This window comes from Onychostoma macrolepis, chromosome 02 (genome assembly GCF_012432095.1).
Source record: "Onychostoma macrolepis isolate SWU-2019 chromosome 02, ASM1243209v1, whole genome shotgun sequence".
NCBI classification, from domain to species: domain Eukaryota; kingdom Metazoa; phylum Chordata; class Actinopteri; order Cypriniformes; family Cyprinidae; genus Onychostoma; species Onychostoma macrolepis.
Genome location: NC_081156.1, coordinates 15,890,581 through 15,918,239, shown reverse-complemented (window position 1 = coordinate 15,918,239; position 27,659 = coordinate 15,890,581). Strand labels below are relative to the sequence as shown.

Genomic DNA, 27,659 nt, shown 5'->3' with positions numbered 1-27,659 from the left:
ACAATGTGTCAACATTAACTAAAATTTAATGCTTTCTTTATCACATTTATGGGTCATTCTACAGAAACGTCCACTTTTGGTATGGCAAGATGTCTTAAAATGTATTTCTTTTTTTAACATTTAAAATTAGACCACATTATTAGATTAACTTTTTTTTTTTTTAGCTTTTTTGTGCAATTATTTCAAGACCACATGTAGCATTTTTTGTCACTGGTGTTACCTTCTTTAGCAATATTAAAAGTTTTTATGAAATATTTTTTCTCTATTTTTTTTTCAGCACATGTAGTCAGAGTTTCAAAAATAATGAAAATGCAAGAAATAAGTAGATTGTGTTTTATTTATTTAATGTGACAGAAAAAAAACAGTACAGTAACACAGCACAGTATAATGATCTTCACTGGTGTTATCCATAAGGAAGGTAACACCAGTGACAATTTTCATGAAAAATGCATTCTAGAAAATGTCTGCTGCAAGGTATCAAACCACATGTTGTCAATCATGGTATACCCACTAAATTAATTAGTTTAAACCATTTGTATTATATTTATTTTTTACATTTCCCTATCAATAAATAGGTCATACCAGTGACGTCAAGTAAAAGCTTCATATGAAATCATGAGATAAATGAGAAGATTTCTCATAACTGAAAAGAAACAGTGGACTAAACATGGGGCTTTTTTCATAGATGTTTAGAAAATAGGAAGGAAGAAGTTGAGTGATGTCATCAGTGTGATTCTTTTATTCCAAAATAAATAACTTTTGTTAAGCGGTAACACCAGTGACACAACTCCAGGGGACCACTGTTTTCATTTTATATTTTATAATATTTATTTGGCATTTTGTTTTTTATGCCATTTATATCATATATTTGATAGTTATGAATAGACTTTTGTATTTTAAATGGTAGAAAATCCTGTTTTTGACCTCAAAATAAAGCACTTTCCTGCTGTACATGGCTGTGGGGACGAGCAGTTCAATTAATAAAAAAAATGCCACATTGATGGCTCAGGAAGGTGTAATTGTTCAAATAACATATTGTTTCATTTTAAAATATAAAAAAATTGTAACCCTAATGTGTATTTCAATTGTAATATTTCTGTAAGGTCTAGGGACAGAAAAGTGGACTGTTTCTGTAGAATGACCCTTATTCCATATTTTAGGACGAATAATTTTTTCTTGGTTAAGTTAAGCACAAAGGGCAATACTAAATATTATTTTGTTCAGTGCTAATGTTAATTTTAGCTAGGATTATAGTGGGTAATTAAACACATTATTGAGGGAACAGTTAAGGCAGCTACTCTAATCCATCTGACCAGGACTTTATTCCACAAAAAGCGGGAAAATGGTAGCCTGACTACGTCAGACTTCGTACTTCCGCTCAGTTAAGGGAAGTAGCAGAGTTTGGTATTACCAGGAAAATGGCTTTCTCTTTAAATCAGTAGGCCTATGGCCGAGATAACATGCTGACCTTTATTGTTGTAGCCTAATTAAGACCCCATTATTTAAATTGTTGACTATTTTATATTTAAGGCTTAATGTTGTAAAATTTAAGACATTTTAAGACTTTAAACTGCATGAATATTTCGCCAATCATTACATATTCGGGTCTTTAGCAACCCCGACTTATATCCAGCACGGATGCATCTCTAATTGCTGCAATAGCAAACTCTCCTGATATTTGAAGAACATAAAATAAATAAATAAAAAAAGAATAAAATCAGCATACTTTCTTACCTTTTGAAACTTAGAAGGGTTTGATTTGAGCTGATGATTTATCATCACTGCCATAGTCAGAGCGCTTCCCCAGTATTCAGCATCTGGCTCATATTCACGATCTCAGTACATTCTCAAAACTATCGTTTTCAGCATCTTCAAAAACAACATTTTGATTCACCACATCCACCATCAAGCGACAGTGACACTTATATTGCATTATGTGCAGTAATTGCTCTGCAGTAAAGCCATTCAAGCCAGTTCAATTTTTGCAGATGATTATTTGTTTTATGCATGCGCTAATTATTAGTGAAAAATCACGTCATCATTATGTTTTAAACAGTGCCACTTTGTGGAATAAAGGTGAATTGCACTTATTGATTATGCAGACACTTCATTATTCATGTTTAATCTTTCCTGCTGTTACGGAGCAGTCAGGCGACATGACAAAGAACGTTGATCCTGATTGGTCCTCTTGCATGCATTCGAAGTGCTGATTGGCGGATTCACAGATAGAACCTTATAGAACCGAGTTAGAGTTCGACTTTGTAGATAGAACCTTTTTGTTTTCTAAATAAAAAGTCCTAAAATGTACAAAATGTACAAAACTTTCAAAAAAACAAAAACAAAAAAACATCACATAATGTAAATAAGTTGTCACAGAATAAGAATATGTGAATAACTCAATTTTGACAAAAATGTCAGATAGAACCTTATAATTCCAAGGGCACAAAATAGTTTTTTGATCTGAGAGTATGTGAGGGCTGATAAATTAAGAGGAATCAGTTCTTTAGTACAAGTGCACCATTTAACATACATTTCCTTGGGAATATGTTTGTCTATACTGGCTGCACTGAGTCACTTCTCTTGTTCTTCTGGCAGGTTCTTTTGAAAATAAATGAATGTATAAGATCTCCATACTGTGGGCTGACTAATCTATATTAGACTTTCGGTAACACTTTACTTGAAGGGGTGTGCATAAGACTGACATGACACCTTCATAATCATGACATGACACGTGTCATGAATATGAAGGGTTTTTATGCATGTTTATGACAACTGTCATTAAGTGTCATTTGCTCAGTTATATCATTTTTAATGCAAAGATGACATTATTTGACCTAACCCCTACCCCTACCCTTACCCCTAACCCTAGCCCATAACAAAGACATCTCAAACAATGTCATCTTTGCAGTAACTGAGCAAATGACACTTAATGACAGTTGCCATAAACATGCATAAAAACCCTTCATATTCATGACACCTGTCATGTCATGATTATGAAGGTGTCATGTCAGTCTTATGCACACCCCTTCAAGTAAAGTGTAACCAGACTTTCTCTATACTTCCAAAATGATTGATTTCATGCTGCAATCACATATGCATTTACATATCCGCTTTGTTTGACTCTACAATTCTCCATAAATGAAAGAAATTCCTATGAAAGCATTCACATTTATTAAAAATTCCCGATGCACTTCCAACAGTCAGTTACAGTGGTGATTATGAGAAGGCACGACCTCACATATTTGTATTGGTGTGTTAGTTTACATTTTTGTCTTACGTGATATGCCACAATATTACATAACTACAATAGATAATTTAAGAGATCAGAAGCAGTTTAATGGGAAAGGAGTAGCTAGAAGAAATCAGAAGCTGTGATATAGATGGTAAAAAAGAGCATGGATGACAGTTTACAAGAGTAGAGAACAATTATCCGTGCACTAAATGAAAAGAGCTGTGCGGACAGGTTAAGACAGAGAATGAGTCACTTATCGCTGTTATTCAGGGCTGTGCTTCTGCTACTGTAGACTATACACACACTCACACACACCTACTTTGGAAGTGCGCGTTTTGGACGTGGGTCGACACTTCGCCTCGCGCGTGTCATGTGTCTACGTGGTTCATGCAAACGTCTGTCGAGAATGGCTTCGCATCATTCCAGAGTCGTTTATGAATGAAGTGTTTTTCGTTTGGGAGAAACATGGACAGGTTTGGCGGCGAAGGACTGCTGGTGAACCCGCGCGCACCGGAGCGCATAGTTGGCTGACGCGCTTCGGATTCTTTGTCAGTTACTTTTCTGCCGTCAACTTGCCTCTGTGCATCGGTGCTTTTGCTAAGCGCTCTCAGGCATCTACTGAATCGGCTGAAATGGATATGTCTAAACGAATGCTGATTTTATACCTAGCCTGCTCGTTAGGACCTGTGAGTATCAACACTTTATCATTTTATCCAGTTTTCCATGTAGCCGTATTAGTCATCGACGAAAGAAAAGCGCTCAAGTAGATAACACACCTAGTCCTCAAACAAAATGTCAGGTCCATGGATATAAAGTTGCGTTTTCATTTTTCTTCTTTTCATTGAAGATTTTTGCTTTTCAAATCTGAAGCCACGTTAAGTTGTGCTGACACAATAACAGACTTCGATAAATGAGCCTTAGTGAACTGTTGCTCTTTTGCTCTTCTGTCTCAGACCTACTGCTGCTGCTGTGTTTTCTGAGCAGAATTTTGTAACGGAACCGAATTAAACTGTACATTTCATGAGACTGAAGTATTTCATTGGCTTGCAGTTAGCTTGGGCAAGAACGCAATCAATTTAAAATCTCCTACATAATCCGTCATAAATGAATTACATTCATTAAAAACTAGGTAGACAGGACATAATTATGTGGATTAGAGAGCTTCTCCTATACACTGAAATTTTCTCTGACATATTGATAAAGGATAAACTATTCAGCGGTATTAATAAAGCTGATTTATACATTTATACAACATATAAGTGCCATTGAGGAGATGATAGGCTATAATGCAAATAAGTTTCAGTGGTCGGTGCATTTAGCTTGAAATAGTTTGAATTGCCATTTAGGGTCCAGATTTAAAAAGAAAGCATCTTCTGTAAACAGCATTTCCATCAAAATGAGTATAGAGTTGTTTATTGAATTAATTCAAATTTCCTTTGCGCTAGCCTGATGTAAAACTTAAACTTAAATACTTATTTAGGATTTCACAACATTTTAAAACATGCCAAAATGTTAAAATGATACTTACCTTTTCATCATAATATTTATGATGCCTCACACATCACATTTTTTAAAAAATTTGTGTTGCTGATGTTAGAAATCTGGTCATTCCTGCAGGTTAACCTGGGAAATCAGTCAGTATAAATCCTTCAGGTTTAGTGCTCCCTACTGATATCGCTAGTACAAACAGCATGCATTCACAGTATTACCATGGGAAGATTCCTCTATATTCAAATGTACAGCATGTGTTTACCATCTAAAGTGGTTTTTAATATTGTTAATCATGTTATTTGAAATAATGAAAATAATTATCTTCTTCTCTTATTGTGACACCATGGTAACAACCCTCATTTTCTTCTCTGTTCATCCCTGCGCCTGTCAGCACTGTCCTTGATCACAGCTCCTTCCTCACTACAGACAGTAGTGACTCATGTCTCTATAAAGTACAGCTTACTATGCAACTGAATTTACTTCTGAAGATGTCACCCCACGCAGTATATGGTCAGAAGAATGCTATTGTTTGCCCTGGGCACATAATATAGAGAACTTGTGCTTTTAGCTGACATAACGTATACAACATTGCACTTGAGCTGTCAGTACGTAGAAAGATTTAGATTGTGCTTTGTTTAGAAGTGATTTTAATAAAATTGATCATAATAAGAAATGATATTCAGCATAATTCAAATTAAAGGTGACACATTTCAGGTCCAATGTTGGAGAAGGTGCTCATGAGCCTTATTTATGGGGCTATTGCCGTGCAAAACAAGTTGTAAAACACTGCTGTAGATCACACATACTGACTGTATGTAAAAAAGAAAGTACAGGTATCAGAGTAACATTTGAACCATGGTCATACTTTCTGTAAGCATATGGACAGGTTTGGGAGTAGCCATAGCTCTGCAGTGAAATTTTGATTGATGCCACCTCTCAATGGCCTCATCTGCCAGAGTACCTGCCATAAATCTCACTGTCCTCTGGTGCTCTATGGAGGAATCCATGAGAGTGTTTTCTTATATAATACAGCCTACATTTTTAAGGAAAATTGGATACAGCTGCAGAGAGACAGCTTTAAGACAAATAATTTATGTTGTGAATTCTTCCACCTTATAGATGTCCGGAGGTTAGTCCTTTAGGGATTGTCAGAGGTGAAAGGAGACATTATTAAGAGCTCTGTACAGTGCAGGTACATATGCTACGCTTGTTAAATTGTGAAGGAACAACATTAATTCTCCTGCCCTTCATCAAATCTCCATGACACTCAGGAAAAGGGAGAGGCAGCGTCACATGTGCAACCAGTTCACTTCGTTCTCTTCAAACAGTAATTATGTTCAGCTTGTAATGTGATCAAAGGACTGTTGCTATTCAGAAATGTTCTCTGAAACTTCAAAAATGAAGATATGTTTTATTGCAAGTAAAACGGACCCCTTGTCAGAATCTTGTGATTGTGTTATTGATTTAAACAGATGCTGTCTGTTCAGATTTGTGAGGTCATGTGGGAGCTGGAAGCGGAGAAAAGAGAATGTTTGTACAAGCTGGATAACATTACGTCAGGTATGTACAGTGCATATAAATCACTATATGACAACTGTATGCATATAAAGATACAATGATTTCTGTATATTGGTTATATTCACTGTAAAAAATATCCTGTTAAATACATGGTAAAAAAGCGACAGCTGTGGTTGCCAGATATTCACTATGAAAATATAGTGGGATGCCATATATATATATAATGAATAATGCTGCATTGTTTCAGGTATTGCAGCTTTACTCATTATAAATCAGTGTCTGTATATTTTACAACCATATGTTTCATTTCAAGTTGTTAATATACCAAAATCTGCTTTTTACCAAAAACTTTGGATATGCAAAGATCATGAATAGGAGAAAGTGCAGTGTGTAATATGACAGAAAATCTTGTCATCTAAATAAAAGAGCCAGTCACTAATTGGAAAAGTGTTCACATCACTGCAGCTGCCATAGTTTGCATGGTGCTTAAACATGCAACTGAAGGAGCTGTATTTGCGTGACTGAAATAGCTGCCCGAGGCATTTCAAAGATGAACGCTGAGTGAAATGTCTTGCCTAAAGGGACTTTGTTTTTCCTTAACATGCACTGATAACCACAATAATAATACAGGTGGTATAATAGAAAGCCACATGATAAATTAGAGTTCATTGTAAGTCAGCTATCCATAAAACATGGCCAGTACTTAGACAGAGTCTTAAAGACAAAAAAATAAAATAAAATCATAATGCACATGAAATTTAAATAACGCAACAAACTTTAACTAAACAACAGAAAATGCAACCCAAAATGCACATCACTAACAGAAATATAAAATATATTTTTTTCTCTTTTTACAGTTTCTCACCATAAATTATGTTTACTTCACTAAAATCATAAATAATTTGACAGTTTTTGTTTTATATTAAAACATGTATAGTTTTTCACCTTATGTGGTAAAGTAACTTACAGTAACCAATTAACATTTTTACAAGTAAGTTCTGTGGTTTTAATGCTAAAGGTCTTGGTTTTAAATGTGGTCTCTTCATCAAACATAGCAACATAGCAGATTATGAGGTTGAGCTAATACTGCAAGAGCAGCATTTAGAGTGTTTTAAGATCTGATTAAATGTGCAAAAATATATAGCTGCTTATCTGCATATCTGCAAATCTGCAAAAGTATCAATATTTTTCCCCTCATTTCTCTCCACAGGCTGCAGTCAGCTCAAACCTCTCTTCTCATAACTGTAGATAAATTGGGCAGATAATTGTTGTTTTGTGTTTGTTTGTCTGATCAGGTTTCAGAAGAGGTTACAAAGGCATGCTGGTTAATTAGGCAGAAATGTCATTCTGTGAAGTGCTGTCTTCACAACATCAGTGCTTTAGATTACAGACCGCAATGTACCGCGTGATTAAACAGAATTTACAGCGTACCTATTTGTAACTATAGAGTACCTCCATAGTACCTACTCGTAGCAGGTATAAGGGAACAATATGCAACGTTTGGGGAATAAGGGGGTAATAACCTGCAAAATTTATACTGTAAGTATTTTTTAACTATAGCGTACCTATTCTGAAATTACGTGGTATTTATAACCTACTGTGCAACAATATTATGATTTAGAACAAGTTGCCTTATTGTAACAACACAAAATATATGATGCAGCATATTTTTACACTACATACTGGGTAGTGTACGTAGCCTACTTATTGTATTATTACAGCATATATCTTACATGGCATTGATACAAATAGTAAACTATAGTATAATTTAGTAATTATAATGAAGTTAAAAACCACCATAATCTTTATAAAATTTTACCACAGTTTACTAAAGAATATAAGCTATAGTATTTACTAGTGTTATTTCTGTGGGATCACAGACATTACTGAACAACTCAGCTGGAAGTATGGGGTAATTATGTGATGAGCTTCTGATATGATTTGGTTCAGAAATTCCTACTTGAAAATTTACCTGATGAAAGAGTATTGCTTATGGTCATGTCCGCAGCGAGTCAGGTCACCAGCATTGTACTGTCGAGGTGCAATACAGTAGAAAAGTAGATTACCTGTTTCCAGCTCCTTCCAGCTCCCTCCAAAGACCTTAGGTTAACAAAGAAGTATTTTTATTATTTAAAAAACTTTTAACAGATCTTTTCCAAGAACAGAATGCAGAAAAAAAACAAATTTTCAACCACTTATACAAAATACAAAGAACTTTAACACACACACACACACACACACACAAAATCATGTTCTACATTTATTTTTAATAGGCATATTGTCAATTTTTCCTTTCAGCTGTGGGCAGGAATCGACAAATTTCTGGAGATCTTTTGCATATGCTTGCAAAGTTGTCCCTGCAGTATATGAGGGAGCAGAAAAGTCCTCCCCCTCTGATGCAGTTTTCACCTGTGATCACAATTTGAGAAAAATACATTGCAAAAAACAACAACAACAACTGTTAATACATGTCAAGTTTGCATAATGTAAAGAAGTGTTGCACAAAGTGCAAACTGTGTCACAGCAATGTTTCAAGGAAAATCTGTAAGAGTTGCCAACACTGTGATACAGTAAAACAATAAATAATCAAATAACAAAGGACTACAAAAGTACACAGGTAACTGAAAAATAACAAACAAGAACTTAATAGTATAACAAAATAGAGAATATGCGACAGTCAACTCCACTCTGATGGGCTCCAGTTCACCTTAATGTACTCACCCCCTTGTCATCCAAGATGTTCATGTCTTTCTTTCTTCAGTCGTAAAGAAATTATGTTTTTTAAGGAAAACATTTCAGGATTTCTCTCCATAAAATGGACTTCTATGGTGCCCCGAGTTTGAGCTTCCAAAATGCAGTTTAAATGCAGCTTCAAAGGGCTCTAAACAATCCCAGCCGAGGAAGAAGGGACTTATCTAGCGAAAAGATTCAAGTATGTATCGCTGCAGCCCGTAGACCTCCAAGTGGGAGGGACTTACGCCGCATGTAGGTTGGGAGAGGGTAGGTTTAGGGTTTGGTTTGGTGTAGACGATAATACAAATCCCACCCATTTGCAGCTGACCCGCCCATTTCGACATACCCTAACTGTCATGAACCGGGGAAAAAACAGAGTTAACACAGAGCTAGACAAGAGGAGCGGTTTGAGGTTAAAAAGTATATAAATTGGAACTTTTTTAGAAAAAAAAACGATCGTTTCGCTAGATAAGACCCTTCTTCCTCGGCTGGGATTGTTTAGAGCCCTTTGAAGCTGCATTTAAACTGCATTTTGGAAGTTCAAACTCTGGGGCACCATAGAAGTCCATTATATGGAGAGAAATCCTGAAATGTTTTGCTCAAAAAAACATTTCTTTACGACTGAAGAAAGAAAGACATGAACATCTTAGATGACAAGGGGGTGAGTACATTAATTTTTTTAAATTTTTGTTCTACAAGTGAACTACTCTTTTAACCCCTGGGTATACCCTGTACCTTACGAAAATTAAACATGTTTATACCATAGTTTAAAAAAAGAAACATTGTTACTATAGTTAAACCATGGGTACCACAAAACAGCCATGACTGTGCTACAAAAACTGTGGTTAAAACCTCTTCAGCCCTGTTGCATATTTTGCATTTTTACAGAATTAGGCATATCGGAATTTTTAAAAAAAAAGTGCCCTACCCACACACATTAGAGTAAATTTATAAAAAATAGTCTCTATGTACAGAAAACCCTCTAAATTTTGTCACATGGTGTTGTTTTATTGCATTTGTACATTACTTTATGACAAACACAAATAAAACATTTCCTGATAAGTTACTCACCCCTATGTCATCCAAGATGTTCATGTCTTTCTTTTTTCAGTCGCAAACAAATTACGTTTTTTGAGGAAAACATTCCAGGATTTTTCTTCATATAGTGGACTTTTATGGTGGCCAGTGGATTGAAGATTAAAAACGCAGTTTCAATGAAGTTTCAAAGGACTCTTTAAAAATATATATTGATACATATTTTAACCACAAATGCTAAGCTTTCTCTAGCTCTGCGATGCGGATACATTACTCAATCCTGTTGGAAAGGTCATGTGCAGTTAGTTTTCTGTCTTTGTAGTTCGGTTAAAAATTCCATCTCATTTTCTCCTCCAACTTTAAAATCGTCCGACATCATTGTTTTACCTTTTTAGTAAAAGGCATTTTACGTTCTTTGCATGTTGGCTTTGTAAATAGAGATGTTCCGATACCCTTTTTCCCTTCCCGATACCGATTCCGATACCTAGGCTCAGGGTATCGGCCGATACCGAGTACTGATCCGATACTGCGTATCTGGTTATACAGCTGTACTTACTAGCCCTGTATGAATTGATACAATTATTTTATGGTGCGCTTCACCATAGATAGATAGATATAGATAGTCTGGGGAGTAAACAAAAAATATAATATATAATGTTTGGAAAAAAGTACACTCTTAACATCAGTCAGTCAAGCATTATAATTATATTATGATAATCAAGTATTATTTATTGATAGAACTTTAGCAATTAGAATTAAAACTTGGTAACCATGTATGAATGCATATTAGTCTTCTAGTCTTCTTAGTCTGTTTCTGTAAAAATGGGGAAAAAAACTATCAATAATACTGATAAGATAATAATAATCATACAATGAATTCTAAGAACAATATAAACGCACTAAGGATTAATGAGCTGCTGGGTTCATGAATATTAAATCATGTTGTCTGAGTTTGCTCGAACTGATTTGCTGAAATCAAAACAGGGACGATAATAGGTGAGCGCCAGCCAATGAGATTGTCATTTGCGCATTAGCTCCGCCTACTACTGGAGAACCCGGCAGTTAAACTGAAGAATTCCAAAGGAACTCCGTTATTTTGACAGGAAAATACAACAAAGAATATCGTTTACATACCATTCGGAATTGACGCGCTACATGTAAAAGACTCTCTCTCGCTCTCTCTGCGTGTGAGAAAAAAAGCAAAGCGACGGCGAGTCGTGCACTTCACACTAGAGCTTATGGTGCGTCAAATACAGGTGCGCTGCGCATTCATTCAGATGATCTGAAAAATAGATCGCTTGACGGAGAGAGAAACTCTGAAGCGCTCAGTCAGAGTGTTCGGCGAGTGACAACATATCTGCGCTAAACTTATACATAGCCTCCAACTCACATACTGGCATAGCCAGTGGCTAATATTAGACACCATTTAGTCGCTCAGGGTGAAGATTTAGTCACATATGCAAGTGATTTACTGGCAATGTGCTTGCACGTTTGTACTTCTTCGCTTCTTCGAAGAATTGATTTCCGTTTTGCAGCGTTAAGCAAAGCTAGCGCGCATAACTATAGGTCTTGTTTAAGAAAATGGTATCGGATCGGTACATGGGTTTAAGTACTCGCCGATACCGATGCCAGAATTTTTTGTGGTATCGGTGGAATTTCCGATACTAGTATCGGAATCGGAACAACCCTATTTGTAAACACTGAGTCGGTACTTCCGCCTATGTCACGCTTGACCTTTCCAAGATCACGGCGTCAAGACGCACAGGCGCATCGCAAAACTAATATTTGCCCAGCATTTGTGGTAAAAAGTGTGTAACTATATATATTTTTTAAGAAAATGATCAATCGTTTTGCTAGATAAGAGCCGTATTCCTCGACTGAGATCGTGTAGAGCCCTTTGAAGCTTCATTGAAACGTTTTTAATCTTCAGTCCACTGGCCACCATAAAAGTCCACCGTATGAAGAAAAATCCTGGAATGTTTTCCTCAAAAAAACTTTTCTTTGCGACTGAAGAAAGAAAGACATGAAGATCTTGGATGACATGCGGGGGAGTAACTTGTCAGGAATTTTTTTCATTTGTGTTTGCCATAAAATTATGAACAAATACAATAGAACAACACCATGGGTTAAAATTTAGAGGGTTTTCGGTCCCTCTTTATATTGAGTGGCCTTAACATTTAAATTAATCACTTGGTTCTATGAACATATTGTGTACATACATTTTTTATTACATTGTACTTATATTTTAAAAATACCTGCAGTTAATTACATCTGTAACTAGATGAGACAAACTTTAATTGGGCTGAAAAAGCCTAGCCAAAAAGTTTGAAGTAGTTTTAAAAGCTTGTTGTTTGAAGGTTTTCAGTTTTAACTAATTTGGAGTTTAAAAGTAGTTTAAGTTTAAAGTTTTAAAGGTTTGAATACAATACAATCTATCAGATAGATAGATAGAAATATTAGATAAGAAATGTTAGAATAGATTAATAGACTATGGTGTTTCTATGTGGTTGCTAGGATGTTGCTATGTGGTTTCTAGGGTATTTAGGGTGGTTGCTAGGGTGTTGATATGCGGTTGCTGGGGTACCCGGGGTGGTTGCTAAGGTGTTGCTAAGGTACCTGGGGTGGTTGTTAGGGTGTTACTATGCGGTTGCTAGGGTGTTGCTATGCTGTTGCTAGAGTACCCAGGGTGGTTGCTAGGGTGTTGCTATTAGGGGTGGGAATCGCAGGGTACCTCACGATACAATATAATCACGATACATGGCTCACGATAACGATAATATCACGATACAGCGATTCTGCAATAATCAATATATTTCTAGAAAATCCTATGATACATCACCATATCTGTCTAAACAAAATGCCTGTGCTATGCCTGTGTTAAGTGCAAGTTTTCTTTCTTTATTCAAGTCCAAACTGTTAGAAAACAGCAAAAAAAAGCTCTGTAAATCAATTTTAACTTGTTGATTAGGCTAAATTAATCATTTTATTCTTGGACTTATTAAAAGCTTACGCTTTTCTTTTTCTCTGTGTGTAAACAAACACATATAACTGCTTAAACAGAAAAAAAACTAGATAGATAGATTGAAATAATATAAACCTGGTACATTTCAAAATTTACCTGGAGTGCTTTCTCAACCTTTATACTCCTCTCATCATAAAAACAGGGCCCCACACGAAGAAATAACCATTCACATCGTGTCTTTTGCGCGCTCAGGTTCATTATTTCCAATGTAGATGCGCGGCAAGCACACACACTGCACACTTCTGCGCCGCATTGTGGCTCTGACAAGGTTTTGTTTCGTCCTCCATGCCACAGGTGCAGATTTATGTTTCTGCCGGTCGGTGCCCACTGTTCACACTGCATAACGCGCACGTGTAATATCTGAGAGAGAGGGAGACCATCCCGTTTTGTTCACATAAAACTGGATGCACCGTCGGCGCTCTCTCTCACTCAAATAGTGAGGGAAATCCACCTGCGATCCGAGCGGAGAGGTTAGGCTACTCATGAACTGAATATGCGCTCTGCAATAATAACGTGATCGGTGCCTATGGTCCACGCTGATAGCTGTTCCGGGGCAGTTTTTTAGTTTTCATCTCCATAAACATATATATATAGCAGTAAAGCTAATACAGTGGCTGGAAATCTGTTATCCTTCGGTTCCTTGTGCTTCCCCATCTTAATAGATAACGCGGTTCATGGAACTTTCTCAGAGTCAGAGTGCTTTTGTAAAGCTGGAAATGGCGCAGCCATGATTTCCACACATTTTTAGACGCTGTGAACAGGGAAATCTATTTAGAGCACCTTATTGTATTAATTAAAATATCTATATTTTCTGCCAGATATCGATTCTCGTATCGCATGGAGAAGGATTGCGATATATCGCCATATGGATTTATTGTCCCACCCCTAGTTGCTATGCGGATGCAAAGGTACCCGGGGTAATTGCTACGGTATCGCTATGCGGTTGCTAGGGTATTGCTATGTGGTTGTGTGGAGAGGTGTTCAGGGCAGGTGTGGGGTGTTTTTTCAAACCTGCAGTAGAACTCATTCAGATCGTCTGCCAGTTGTTGATTCTCCACAGTGCTGGGGGATGGTGTCTTGTAGTTGGTGATCTCTTTCAGACCTTTCCACACTGATGCTGAGTCACTGGAAGAGAATTGAATCCTTATTTTTTCAGAATAATTCCTCTTTGCCACTCTGATCTCCTTTTCCAGTGTGTATTTGGCCTGTTTATAGAAGACTTTGTCCCCCTTCCTGTAAGCATCTTCTTTGGCCTGACGGAGCTGTCTGAGTTTTGCAGTGAACCATGGTTTGTCGTTGTTGTAGATTAAATGAGTCCTGGTAGGAATGCACATATCTTCACAGAAACTGACGTTACAGTCTCTATGAGCTCGTCCAGATCGGTGGCAGCAGCTTCAAAAACAATTCAATCAGTGAGAAAGAAACAGGCTTGTAAATCACGCTCTGCTTCATTAGTCCATCTTTTAACAGTCCTTAAAACAGGTTTAGCTGATTTCAGTTTCTGCCTGTAGGTCGGTATAAGATCAAACAAACAGTGATCAGAGAGTCCTAAAGCTGCCCGTGGGACAGAGTGATATGCCTCCTTTATTGTTGTGTAACAGTGATCCAATATATTACTATCTCTGGTGGGACATGTGATGTGCTGTCTGTATTTTGGCAGTTCACGGAAGAGATTGGCTTTATTAAAGTCCCCGAGAAGTATTAAAACTGAAAAGCTGAGCTCACGTGCGCTTGTGGTGGAATGTAAACACTCACGAGCAAAACTCCCGCGACGAGTAGAAAGGCTTGCAGTTAATGAAGTGCGCTTTTAGATCTGAACAGCACATCTTCTTTAACACTGTTACATCTGCACACCACCTCTCATTGATGTAAAAGCATGTCCTGCCGCCGCGCGATTTCCCTGTTGATTCTGCGTCGCGGTCCGCTCTAAACAGCTGAAAGCTCGGCAGACTTAACATGCTGTCTGGAATGGCATCATTCAGCCAGGTTTCCATGAAACACAGAGCAGCAGAGTGTGAGAAATCCTTATTTGTCCGGCAGAGCAGGAGGAGTTTGTCCATTTTGTTGGGTAGAGAGCAGAGATTAGCAAGTTAGTAGCATGATTAGCATGTTACTAGCATGTTGCTAGATTGTTTATACCATGGTTAGCAAGTAACTAGCATGTTGCTAGCATGTTTCTAGCATTATTAGCAAGTTAGTAACATGATTAGCATGTTACTAGCATGTTTCTACCATGATTAGCAAGTAACTAGCATGTTGCTAGCATGTTTCTAGCATTATTAGCAAGTTAGTAGCATGATTAGCATGTTACTAGCATGTTGCTACCATGATTAGCAAGTTACTAGCATGTTGCTTGCATGATTAGCAAGTTAGTAGCATGATTAAGCTTGATTATCATGATTAGCATGTTATAGCATGCTTAGCATCTTACTAGCATTTTTCTAACATGATTAGCATGTTACTAGCATGTTGTTAGCATGATTAGCATCTCACTAGCATGTTGCTAGCATGATTAGCAAGTTACTAGCATGTTTCTACCATGTTTCTAACATGATTAACAAGTTACTAGGATGATTAGCATGTTAATAGCATTTTGCTAGCATGATTAACATGTTACTAGCATGTTGTTAGCATGATTGGCCTGTTACTAGCATGTTACTAGTATGGCTAGCACAACGTGATCTCACAGAATTCCGTGTAATGTTCACGGACTTAATTAACCTCAGAATCTGTGGTGGCATCACGGAATCGCCGAAAATTCCGTGATGGGCTCACAGAAAAAATTCCGTGATGGGCTCACAGAAGTGATACCAATGTAAGTCAGTGACAGGCATCAGCCGTGCTCCACGCACAGAAACCCTTAGCATCAATATGCCGACGCGATACTGGGACATTTATCGTCATTATTGTTCAGAACTGGGTAGGTTTAGGGTAGGGGTGGGGTCAGGTACTCCAGTGAAAGTATAACTGCATCGGAGTCACTCTTTTTACGTTGAACCAGTGGACTTAATTATCCAATTATAATCTGTGGTGGCATCACGGAATCGGAGGTTAATTAAGTCCGTGAACATTACACGGAATTCTGTGAGATCAGGTTGGCTAGCAAGTTACTAGCATGATTCTAGCATGATTAGCATGTTACTAGCATGGTGTTAGCATTTTTGTTAGCATGATTAGCATTTTAGTAGCATGTTGCTAGCATGATTTAGATAGCTAGATAGATTAGAAATATTAGAGTGGAAGCTTAAATGAGTTTAAATGGATTAGAAATAGTACATAGAAGGGAAGCTTTATTCAGTCTCAAGGGAGTCAGGACTCAGGGAGTTTAGATTTGGATAGACTTGGTCGGTGTTGCGTCATAGCTGTGCGGGCGGAGTCAGCGTGGGGGAAAATGATCCTTTTCCTTTCCTTTCCTTTTTTTTGGGTCAGACTGTTTGTATGGCTTCTGTGACTGGCCAAACGATCCAACGGATTGACCAGAGGTGTCGTTTCCTGACACTTTTTGTTACCTGATTGAGTCTCCAGGCAAGAGGCAGCTTACTACAAGTTTTGTTTTGCTTAATCTTAATAAAGTGATAAAGACTAGAATAAAAGCCTGTCATACTTTTTTATTGATATATTAAAAATAATTTTAACATTGACAAAACATAGGTAACATTAAAGGTCTACTGAAGTGCCTTGAAATGCACAGCATTATGTGGTGTGTGCTAAACGTATAGCCTAATCATTTTCACAAATACACGCCGTAAAATAAAAAGATATAAAATAACATTAAAATATCCCTTACGAAAATTAACCATGGTTACAACCAAAAAAACATGGTTACTATAGGTAAACCGTGGTAAAAACAAATCAAACATGTTTTGCTACACTAACCATAGTTTAACCATGGTATTTGTAGTAAAACTGTGGTTATGCTACAACTGGTAATAAAACGCCCCCAAAAAAGAAGCACGGTTAGCCTACTATAGCCTACTTTTACTATAGTAATACCATGTTAATTTTCGTAAGGGATTGTATATAATAATATGAAATAAATGTTTTAATAGATTATGACATTTACATCACAAAATATCAGGGAGTGACATTTATTTGATATGAAGGAGGGTTGCTGTAAAGCCCCATCAGAACTGGGTTGTGGTGCAGGCGGGACGGGACTAATGATGGGTCATTGAAGGGTAAGTAGTCTAGCCTATCTGGAGTGCACATAAATATTAAGCTTGATATGTTTCATATGTTGTATATCCATAACTGCTGTCGAAGTTCTAATGTTGTGTGCTACCCGCTCAGATTGTGCTACTTCTGTCTGTTTATTCGGCAGTATATAAATCTTCAGATTTGTATTTTTTTTTTACTTATTAGAGGTACAGAACGCCACACAGCAAGTTTTCGGCATTGCACCAAGCAAAAATCAATCGAAATCATCAATAAAGATCAAGCGCCTAACAAGGTCTCCGTACATTACTTCAAATGGTTTGTTTTCCCCACGGCATAAACGGATATGACGTTTTTGTGGGCGTTCCCAGCAATGCAGACCAAGTCTATGTTTGACAGTTGGAGTATGAATAGTTCTGTCAATGTCAGTCTATTGGATTTTTGATGGTTTTGATAGTCTGGTTTTCGAAAACTGTAAGTCGGATCAGTCTGAAAAGATATAGCAACCCGAGTCAGACCAGTCTGAAGGTCTGGGGCGAGTTTGGTGGTTTTAGCTTGAAAGCTCTAGGAGGAGATAGTGTTTAAATTTTGTCTCAGAAGAATAATACTAAGTTTAGATAGTAGATCAGTAAGTTGGCTTTTTCAAGCCAACTTAATTAATTTCTGTAATTACATTTATAATTACACTGTTAAACTATCCCTTACTCCTTAATCCACACCACCAAACCTGTCCCTAACCTCACCTGTATCCCACCTCAATACCAGCAAAAGTGATTTGCAATACAATATAAACACAATAAGTACATGCAAGTACATAGTAGTTAAGGCCAGTTAATATAAAGTGGGACCGGGTTTTCTGTACATAGAGACTATTTTTTTTATAAATGTACTCTAATGTTTGTGGGTAGGGCACATTTTTAAATTCAGGTATGCCTAATTCTGTAAAAATGCAAAATATGCAACAGGTCTGAAGAGGTTTTAACCACGGTTTTTGTAGTACAATCATGGCTGTTTTGTGGTACCCATGCATGGTTTAACTATAGTAACAATGTTTCTTTTTTTAAACTATAGTATAAACATAGTTAAACATTTTCGTAAGGTACAGGGTATACCCAGGGGTTATGGTTAGTTGGAGCCCATCAGAGTGGAGTTCACTGTCACCTACTGACTGTCGCATATTCTCTATTTTGTTTTAATATTAAGTCCTTGTTTGTTATTTTCCAGTTACCTGTGTAAGTTTTGTAGTCCTTTATTTTATTATTTATTGCTTTACCGTATCACAGTGTTGGAAACTCTTACAGATTTGCCTTGAAACATTGCTGACACAGAGCCCTCGTAGAAGTTTTTCTTTATTTGGTTAAATGTAAGCTTTGTGCAACACTTCTTTACATTATACAAACTTGACATGTATTAACATTTTTTTTTTTTTTTTGCAATGCATTTTTCTCTAATTGTGATCACAGGTGAAAACTGCATCAGAGGGGGAGGATGTAGGGACAACTTTACAAGCATATGCAAAAGATCTCCAGAAATTTGTCGACTCCTGCCCACAGATGAAAGGAAAAATTGATAATATGCCTATTAAAAAATAAATGTAGAACATGATTTTTGTGTGTGTGTGTGCGCGTGTTTTTTTGACAAATGAGGACATAAATTTGTATAATGACAAGGGTATGACATAGGTATTACAAGGAGAAGGTGTCTTTTCAGGACATTACCCCATGTCCCCACTTTTCATAACGCTTGTAAATCTCACAGAATTGAAAATCTGTATCGAAAATCTGAAATAGCACAAAGTTTCCTGTAAAGGGTAGGGTTAGGAGTAGGGTGGGTGTAGGGCAATAGCACATACAGTTTGTACAGTATAAAAACCTTAGACCACTTTAGATTGCAGCCCATGGATGTTACACTTACACAGTAACTACACGTAACAAGGGTGTATGTTTGCATAGTAGTTAAGAAAAATGTTGTAGTACATTTTATTGTACTTGCCTCAAACCACATACGGAAGCCCAAGTGCACCAACAGCACTACAGCTATCAAAATAATTTCGTAAATGTACATGTGTATTATGATGTTATATTTATATGTTATATCCTGGGAGCAGCTGGAAACAGGTAATCTAGTTTTCCACTGTATTGCACCTCAACGGACATGATTCGCTGCTGAGATGACCATATGCAATGCTCTTTTATCGGGTAAATTTTCATATAAATTTTTAAAACAAATCAAACATGTTTTGCTACACTAACCATAGTTTAACCATGGTATTTGTAGTAAAACTGTGGTTATGCTACAACTGGTAATAAAATGCCCCCAAAAAAGAAGCACGGTTAGCCTACTATAGCCTACTTTTACTATAGTAATACCATGTTAATTTTCGTAAGGGATTGTATATAATAATATGAAATAAATGTTTTAATAGATTATGACATTTACATCACAAAATATCAGGGAGTGACATTTATTTGATATGAAGGAGGGTTGCTGTAAAGCCCCATCAGAACTGGGTTGTGGTGCAGGCGGGACGGGACTAATGATGGGTCATTGAAGGGTAAGTAGTCTAGCCTATCTGGAGTGCACATAAATATTAAGCTTGATATGTTTCATATGTTGTATATCCATAACTGCTGTCGAAGTTCTAATGTTGTGTGCTACCCGCTCAGATTGTGCTACTTCTGTCTGTTTATTCGCAGTATATAAATCTTCAGATTTGTATTTTTTACTTATTAGAGGTACAGAACGCCACACAGCAAGTTTTCGGCATTGCACCAAGCAAAAATCAATCGAAATCATCAATAAAGATCAAGCGCCTAACAAGGTCTCCGTACATTACTTCAAATGGTTTGTTTTCCCCACGGCATAAACGGATATGACGTTTTTGTATGCGTTCCCAGCAATGCAGACCAAGTCTATGTTTGACAGTTGGAGTATGAATAGTTCTGTCAATGTCAGTCTATTGGATTTTTGATGGTTTTGATAGTCTGGTTTTCGAAAACTGTAAGTCGGATCAGTCTGAAAAGATATAGCAACCGAGTCAGACCAGTCTGAAGGTCTGGGGCGAGTTTGGTGGTTTTAGCTTGAAAGCTCTAGGAGGAGATAGTGTTTAAATTTTGTCTCAGAAGAATAATACTAAGTTTAGATAGTAGATCAGTAAGTTGGCTTTTCAAGCCAACTTAATTAATTTCTGTAATTACATTTATAATTACACTGTTAAACTATCCCTTACTCCTTAATCCACACCACCAAACCTGTCCCTAACCTCACCTGTATCCCACCTCAATACCAGCAAAATGTGTGTGTGTGTGTGTGTGTGTGTGTGTGTGTGTGTGTGTGTGTGTGTGTGTGTGTGTGTGTGTGTGTGTGTGTGTGTGTGTGTGTGTGTGTGTGTGTGTGTGTGTGTGTGTGTGTGTGTGTGTGTGTGTGTGTGTGTGTGTGTGTGTGTGTGTGTGTGTGTGTGTGTGTGTGTGTGTGTGTGTGTGTGTGTGTGTGTGTGTGTGTGTGTGTGTGTGTGTGTGTGTGTGTGTGTGTGTGTGTGTGTGTGTGTGTGTGTGTGTGTGTGTGTGTGTGTGTGTGTGTGTGTGTGTGTGTGTGTGTGTGTGTGTGTGTGTGTGTGTGTGTGTGTGTGTGTGTGTGTGTGTGTGTGTGTGTGTGTGTGTGTGTGTGTGTGTGTGTGTGTGTGTGTGTGTGTGTGTGTGTGTGTGTGTGTGTGTGTGTGTGTGTGTGTGTGTGTGTGTGTGTGTGTGTGTGTGTGTGTGTGTGTGTGTGTGTGTGTGTGTGTGTGTGTGTGTGTGTGTGTGTGTGTGTGTGTGTGTGTGTGTGTGTGTGTGTGTGTGTGTGTGTGTGTGTGTGTGTGTGTGTGTGTGTGTGTGTGTGTGTGTGTGTGTGTGTGTGTGTGTGTGTGTGTGTGTGTGTGTGTGTGTGTGTGTGTGTGTGTGTGTGTGTGTGTGTGTGTGTGTGTGTGTGTGTGTGTGTGTGTGTGTGTGTGTGTGTGTGTGTGTGTGTGTGTGTGTGTGTGTGTGTGTGTGTGTGTGTGTGTGTGTGTGTGTGTGTGTGTGTGTGTGTGTGTGTGTGTGTGTGTGTGTGTGTGTGTGTGTGTGTGTGTGTGTGTGTGTGTGTGTGTGTGTGTGTGTGTGTGTGTGTGTGTGTGTGTGTGTGTGTGTGTGTGTGTGTGTGTGTGTGTGTGTGTGTGTGTGTGTGTGTGTGTGTGTGTGTGTGTGTGTGTGTGTGTGTGTGTGTGTGTGTGTGTGTGTGTGTGTGTGTGTGTGTGTGTGTGTGTGTGTGTGTGTGTGTGTGTGTGTGTGTGTGTGTGTGTGTGTGTGTGTGTGTGTGTGTGTGTGTGTGTGTGTGTGTGTGTGTGTGTGTGTGTGTGTGTGTGTGTGTGTGTGTGTGTGTGTGTGTGTGTGTGTGTGTGTGTGTGTGTGTGTGTGTGTGTGTGTGTGTGTGTGTGTGTGTGTGTGTGTGTGTGTGTGTGTGTGTGTGTGTGTGTGTGTGTGTGTGTGTGTGTGTGTGTGTGTGTGTGTGTGTGTGTGTGTGTGTGTGTGTGTGTGTGTGTGTGTGTGTGTGTGTGTGTGTGTGTGTGTGTGTGTGTGTGTGTGTGTGTGTGTGTGTGTGTGTGTGTGTGTGTGTGTGTGTGTGTGTGTGTGTGTGTGTGTGTGTGTGTGTGTGTGTGTGTGTGTGTGTGTGTGTGTGTGTGTGTGTGTGTGTGTGTGTGTGTGTGTGTGTGTGTGTGTGTGTGTGTGTGTGTGTGTGTGTGTGTGTGTGTGTGTGTGTGTGTGTGTGTGTGTGTGTGTGTGTGTGTGTGTGTGTGTGTGTGTGTGTGTGTGTGTGTGTGTGTGTGTGTGTGTGTGTGTGTGTGTGTGTGTGTGTGTGTGTGTGTGTGTGTGTGTGTGTGTGTGTGTGTGTGTGTGTGTGTGTGTGTGTGTGTGTGTGTGTGTGTGTGTGTGTGTGTGTGTGTGTGTGTGTGTGTGTGTGTGTGTGTGTGTGTGTGTGTGTGTGTGTGTGTGTGTGTGTGTGTGTGTGTGTGTGTGTGTGTGTGTGTGTGTGTGTGTGTGTGTGTGTGTGTGTGTGTGTGTGTGTGTGTGTGTGTGTGCGCGTGTTTTTGACAAATGAGGACATAAATTTGTATAATGACAAGGGTATGACATAGGTATTACAAGGAGAAGGTGTCTTTTCAGGACATTACCCCATGTCCCCACTTTTCATAACGCTTGTAAATCTCACAGAATTGAAATTCTGTAAAAATGCAAAATATGCAACAGGTCTGAAGAGGTTTTAACCACGGTTTTTGTAGTACAATCATGGCTGTTTTGTGGTACCCATGCATGGTTTAACTATAGTAACAATGTTTCTTTTTTTAAACTATAGTATAAACATAGTTAAACATTTTCGTAAGGTACAGGGTATACCCAGGGGTTATGGTTAGTTGGAGCCCATCAGAGTGGAGTTCACTGTCACCTACTGACTGTCGCATATTCTCTATTTTGTTTTAATATTAAGTCCTTGTTTGTTATTTTCCAGTTACCTGTGTAAGTTTTGTAGTCCTTTATTTTATTATTTATTGCTTTACCGTATCACAGTGTTGGAAACTCTTACAGATTTGCCTTGAAACATTGCTGACACAGAGCCCTCGTAGAAGTTTTTCTTTATTTGGTTAAATGTAAGCTTTGTGCAACACTTCTTTACATTATACAAACTTGACATGTATTAACATTTTTTTTTTTTGCAATGCATTTTCTCTAATTGTGATCACAGGTGAAAACTGCATCAGAGGGGGAGGATGTAGGGACAACTTTACAAGCATATGCAAAAGATCTCCAGAAATTTGTCGACTCCTGCCCACAGATGAAAGGAAAAATTGATAATATGCCTATTAAAAAATAAATGTAGAACATGATTTTTGTGTGTGTGTGTGCGCGTGTTTTTTTGACAAATGAGGACATAAATTTGTATAATGACAAGGGTATGACATAGGTATTACAAGGAGAAGGTGTCTTTTCAGGACATTACCCCATGTCCCCACTTTTCATAACGCTTGTAAATCTCACAGAATTGAAAATCTGTATCGAAAATCTGAAATAGCACAAAGTTTCCTGTAAAGGGTAGGGTTAGGAGTAGGGTGGGTGTAGGGCAATAGCACATACAGTTTGTACAGTATAAAACCTTAGACCACTTTAGATTGCAGCCCATGGATGTTACACTTACACAGTAACTACACGTAACAAGGGTGTATGTTTGCATAGTAGTTAAGAAAAATGTTGTAGTACATTTTATTGTACTTGCCTCAAACCACATACGGAAGCCCAAGTGCACCAACAGCACTACAGCTATCAAAATAATTTCGTAAATGTACATGTGTATTATGATGTTATATTTATATGTTATATCCTGGGAGCAGCTGGAAACAGGTAATCTAGTTTTCCACTGTATTGCACCTCAACGGACATGATTCGCTGCTGAGATGACCATATGCAATGCTCTTTTATCGGGTAAATTTTCATATAAATTTTTAAACCAAATCATAGCAGAAACTCATTACAAAATTTCCCCATACTTTAGTAATCTCGACTATGGTGGTTTTTAACTTTACTATAATTACTAAATTATACTATAGTATAGGCCTACTACAGTTTACTATTTGTATCAATGTAATGTAAGATATATGTTGTAATAATACAATAAGTACCAGTATGTAGTGTAAAATATACTGCATCATATATTTTATGTTATTATAATAAAGAAACTTGTTCTAAATCATAATATTGTTGCCAAACACAGTAGGTCATGCATACCACATAATAATAGTTACACATTACTTATGAAATACTAACAGTATTAGTACTTTTAATTTTCCAAGTCATTGCCCCCTTTATCCCCCAAACTTTGCTGTAACTTATGCTCATGCGGAAAATTGCGATTTGTTTCATACATACCACATAATTTCAGAATAGGTGCCCTTTAGTTATAAAATACTAGTAGTATAAATGCTTTATAATTCCACAGGTTATTACCCCCTTATTCCCCAAACTTTGCATATTGTTCCCTTATACCTACGAGTATGTACTGTGTAAGTACTCTCTAGTTACAAATAGGTACGCTGTAAATTCTGTTTAATTACGCGGTACATTGTGGGCTGTAATCTAAATCGTTACCATTAAATCAGTAGTGTAATCAGTTTTTCTTGCAGGAAGTAGATTCAGGTTTTTTATGAATTATTTTCCATCATTGTTTAGGTAGTGCATCAGATGGTCTGAGAGCACATCCATGTGCTAGCCTACCCACAGAATTTAGTTCAGTTCAGATTTGCACACTGTAACAATGCTTGTGATTAAGTCTTATAGAGCCATTTCCAACCAATGATGCTTATTTAAAAAAATAACTGTAATTATATAAATAGCTTTGTTCACTTTAATATTAAAGTCTGATTCTGCTGTGATAATGAAAAACATGAAAAGGAGGCCAACAATGATATCAAGTTTTATCTTGACTTCTCATTACTGGCAAGGCAGACAATAACCACAAATGAGTTATTATAACACATATTTAATTGCAAATTCTAATAACTCATCATACATTGGGGCACCTTAATTACTGAATCATTCACAGGGATTTGTGTGATTTGTATGTGTGAAAAAAGCTAGAATGAGTCAAGTATAAGTGGACTTTAAGAGCTTCAGTGCCTGCCTATTGGACATGTACTGTACCTCATTAAACCAAAACACTGCCTATTCCAGCCTAATCTAATATTGATTTTGTTCTGACAAAGCAATTACAAAAGCTGGTTAGCTGTGAGTTTAAGGTCTGATTATCTATGGGCTAGTGTGTCAAAGTTATGTGTTTTGTGTTTCCTGTGATTTAAATCTCAATCACAAATCTCCCCTGAGTAATATATCTTAGAGCAATATGCAAATTGGTTTCTCAGACTGTGAGATGAACTTTGATAAAAGTGCTCTCCCATGGCATTGTGGATGATTGGTATTTCTTTGTCATGTAGCCCAGCCTGTTATAAAATCTTTAATCTCAGTTGGATCTAAACATTTTTAGAGTAAAAAATTAAACGCAGAATTAAGTTAGTTCACCAAGTCATATGGTGCAACCACTTTAGAGTAGGCATGAAAGGAAAATTCAATCTATCTATTATCTAAATGCATGTTATTGTTCTCATTGTGAACGATACATTCATACAAATGTTTATTTTACTAAAGTTTGTTTTGAATCAAACTGTAATGATTCAATCTTCCAGTAAAATCACAGACAACTCTCTGACATATGCTGGACTTCTCCAATCATTTGGTATTCTTAAACCAGGCCCTTTCTTATAATTGACTGCAAGCTCACTATATTAGATATGCCTTCATCCAGTCAACAGCTGATGGATATGGATTTTTTTTCCCTATTGTCTGTTTATTTTGGATGTTTGTCATAATACGAAAGAAGAGATCAGTCACTACTTATGTTACATCACAACTTTATTTTTTTATTTATTGTATCCTATAAAATCAAACGAACATGTCTATTGCCATCTGTCTATGTCTGTCGGTACTGTGTGAATTGGCCTTAAGAGGATGTAATGAACGTTTGATGTGTCAAGAGCCAAAATAATTGTATAGGCCTGAATCCACTGATTAAAGAGACAATCTAGACTTTATCACCAATTATAGCGTGATTAGATGCCTGTATCTTTTCAGATATCTTATCAGTATTTTATCTTCTAATCAGTTTTTCTTCACTTTTTTTTAAGATTGCACAGGTGAATGGGATATAGCATGCTGGCCATCAGCTAGGATTGGGGAGTTAGTCACCATCCCCTGTCCGAATTACTTCAGTCTGTGTGCATTGAATTTATTTAATTCACGAGTTTCACAATTTGAGTTGAATTACTGAAATAAATGAACTTTTCCACGACATTCTAATTTATTGAGATGCACCTGTATAAATATATATACAGTATATTGCATTAGAAGAAGTTGTTTTAATGTAAATCTGCTTTAATATGGGTTTTATTCCATTACTACACACATACACATACACATATTGTAATGTTTGATCAAAAGTGAGGGTAAAGACAAGACAATTATAACGTTACACAAGATTTCTATTTCAACTAAATGCTGTTATTTTTAAACTTTCTATTCATCAAAAATCCTGAAAAAATTAATCACCGTTTCCACAAAAATCTTAAGCAGCAAAAATGTTTTCAGCATTAATAATGATAATACTCATTATTAATAAGTGGGTACCAGTAATAATTGAGCATCAAATCATATTAGAATGATTTCTGAAGGATCATGTGACACTGAAGACTGGAGTAATGATGCTGAAAATCAGCTTTGCAATCACAGGAATAAATTACATTTTTAAATATTGTGACAAAGGCAACATAATTGTCATCGCTGGGGAAGCAGCACTGGCACGTACACACACACACACACACACACACACACACACCTCATTCACTCTCCACTTTCACCCCTTCCCACCATTTCTGCTGTTGGAGAAGCGGGTGCACACGCAATCCGACGGCACATGGACATGTTGAACATTTTTCCCCCTTTCCGTCAGTTTATGCATTCCCGGGCATGTCACGCATCCACACTGCACTTTGTATGATGTTTCGTCTTTTTTATGTTTTTGTTTGGCGTGAGGGTATGTTAGTCGGCCTCCCGGGTTGAGATGCTGCGCCATTGTTTATCATTAATAGGGGTTTTTGTGTATGTCAATGTGTTGAAATTAAGTGTTAAATGGATTAATTGATGAAGATTATATTTATATATGAATTATATGTGCAGAGTATGAGTTGTTGTTGAATGATGGGGCATAATTATGGAAAGTATATGAAGTACTTGAGTTTTAACCTATGACATTTACCTGTCAATGGAATGGTCCTAGAATGGGGGAGGAGCCTGTCTTATAAAAGGGGTACCAGACTTTAACACGGGGCTTGTTATTCGCTTGAGGCAACACTGTTGAACTCTCGCTATGACTTGTTAAACAAGCCCCATGTTAAAGTCTGGTCCCCCCTTTTATAAGACAGGCTCCTCCCCAGCTCGCTTTGGGGACGTAACAAGTGTCCATAAAGATGTTAAAAATGATGGCTCACCCGCAACAGCATTTTCGTGCACGGTGTAATTTATTTACAATGCCAAAAATGTACAGTCCACAGTGAAGTATTTACAGGTGCATAATAAAACAAAACCCAAAAGTAACAAAGAAACAACAAAAGGGGAAAATAAAACAGGAAAAATCCAATATATATATATATATTACACATTTGTTACGTCCCCAAAACGAGCTGGTGGTACTCGCTTTATCACAAATATATAATATTATTTTAAATTATAATATATAAAATAAAATAAAAAACTGTTGAAATTGTCATAATATTTCAAAATATTACTGTATATAACAGTGTTTTAACAAATAAATGCAGCCTTGGTGAGCATGAAAAATCTATGACAATATCCATCCATCCAT

General features: G+C 37.3%; 1 protein-coding gene across 1 annotated transcript in view; it reads left to right on the top strand.

Annotated features, from left to right (window-relative positions):
* Window positions 1–3,546: 3,546 nt before the first annotated feature.
* vipr1a (vasoactive intestinal peptide receptor 1a) overlaps window positions 3,547–27,659 on the top strand; it is a 42,626-nt gene continuing 18,513 nt past the window's right edge. The window contains exons 1-3 of the mRNA XM_058745191.1: window positions 3,547–3,918; window positions 6,196–6,283; window positions 25,927–26,010. Of these exons, the coding sequence (XP_058601174.1) occupies window positions 3,667–3,918; window positions 6,196–6,283; window positions 25,927–26,010 (424 nt within the window). The 5' untranslated portion in view covers window positions 3,547–3,666. The remainder of the gene's footprint in view (window positions 3,919–6,195; window positions 6,284–25,926; window positions 26,011–27,659) is intronic.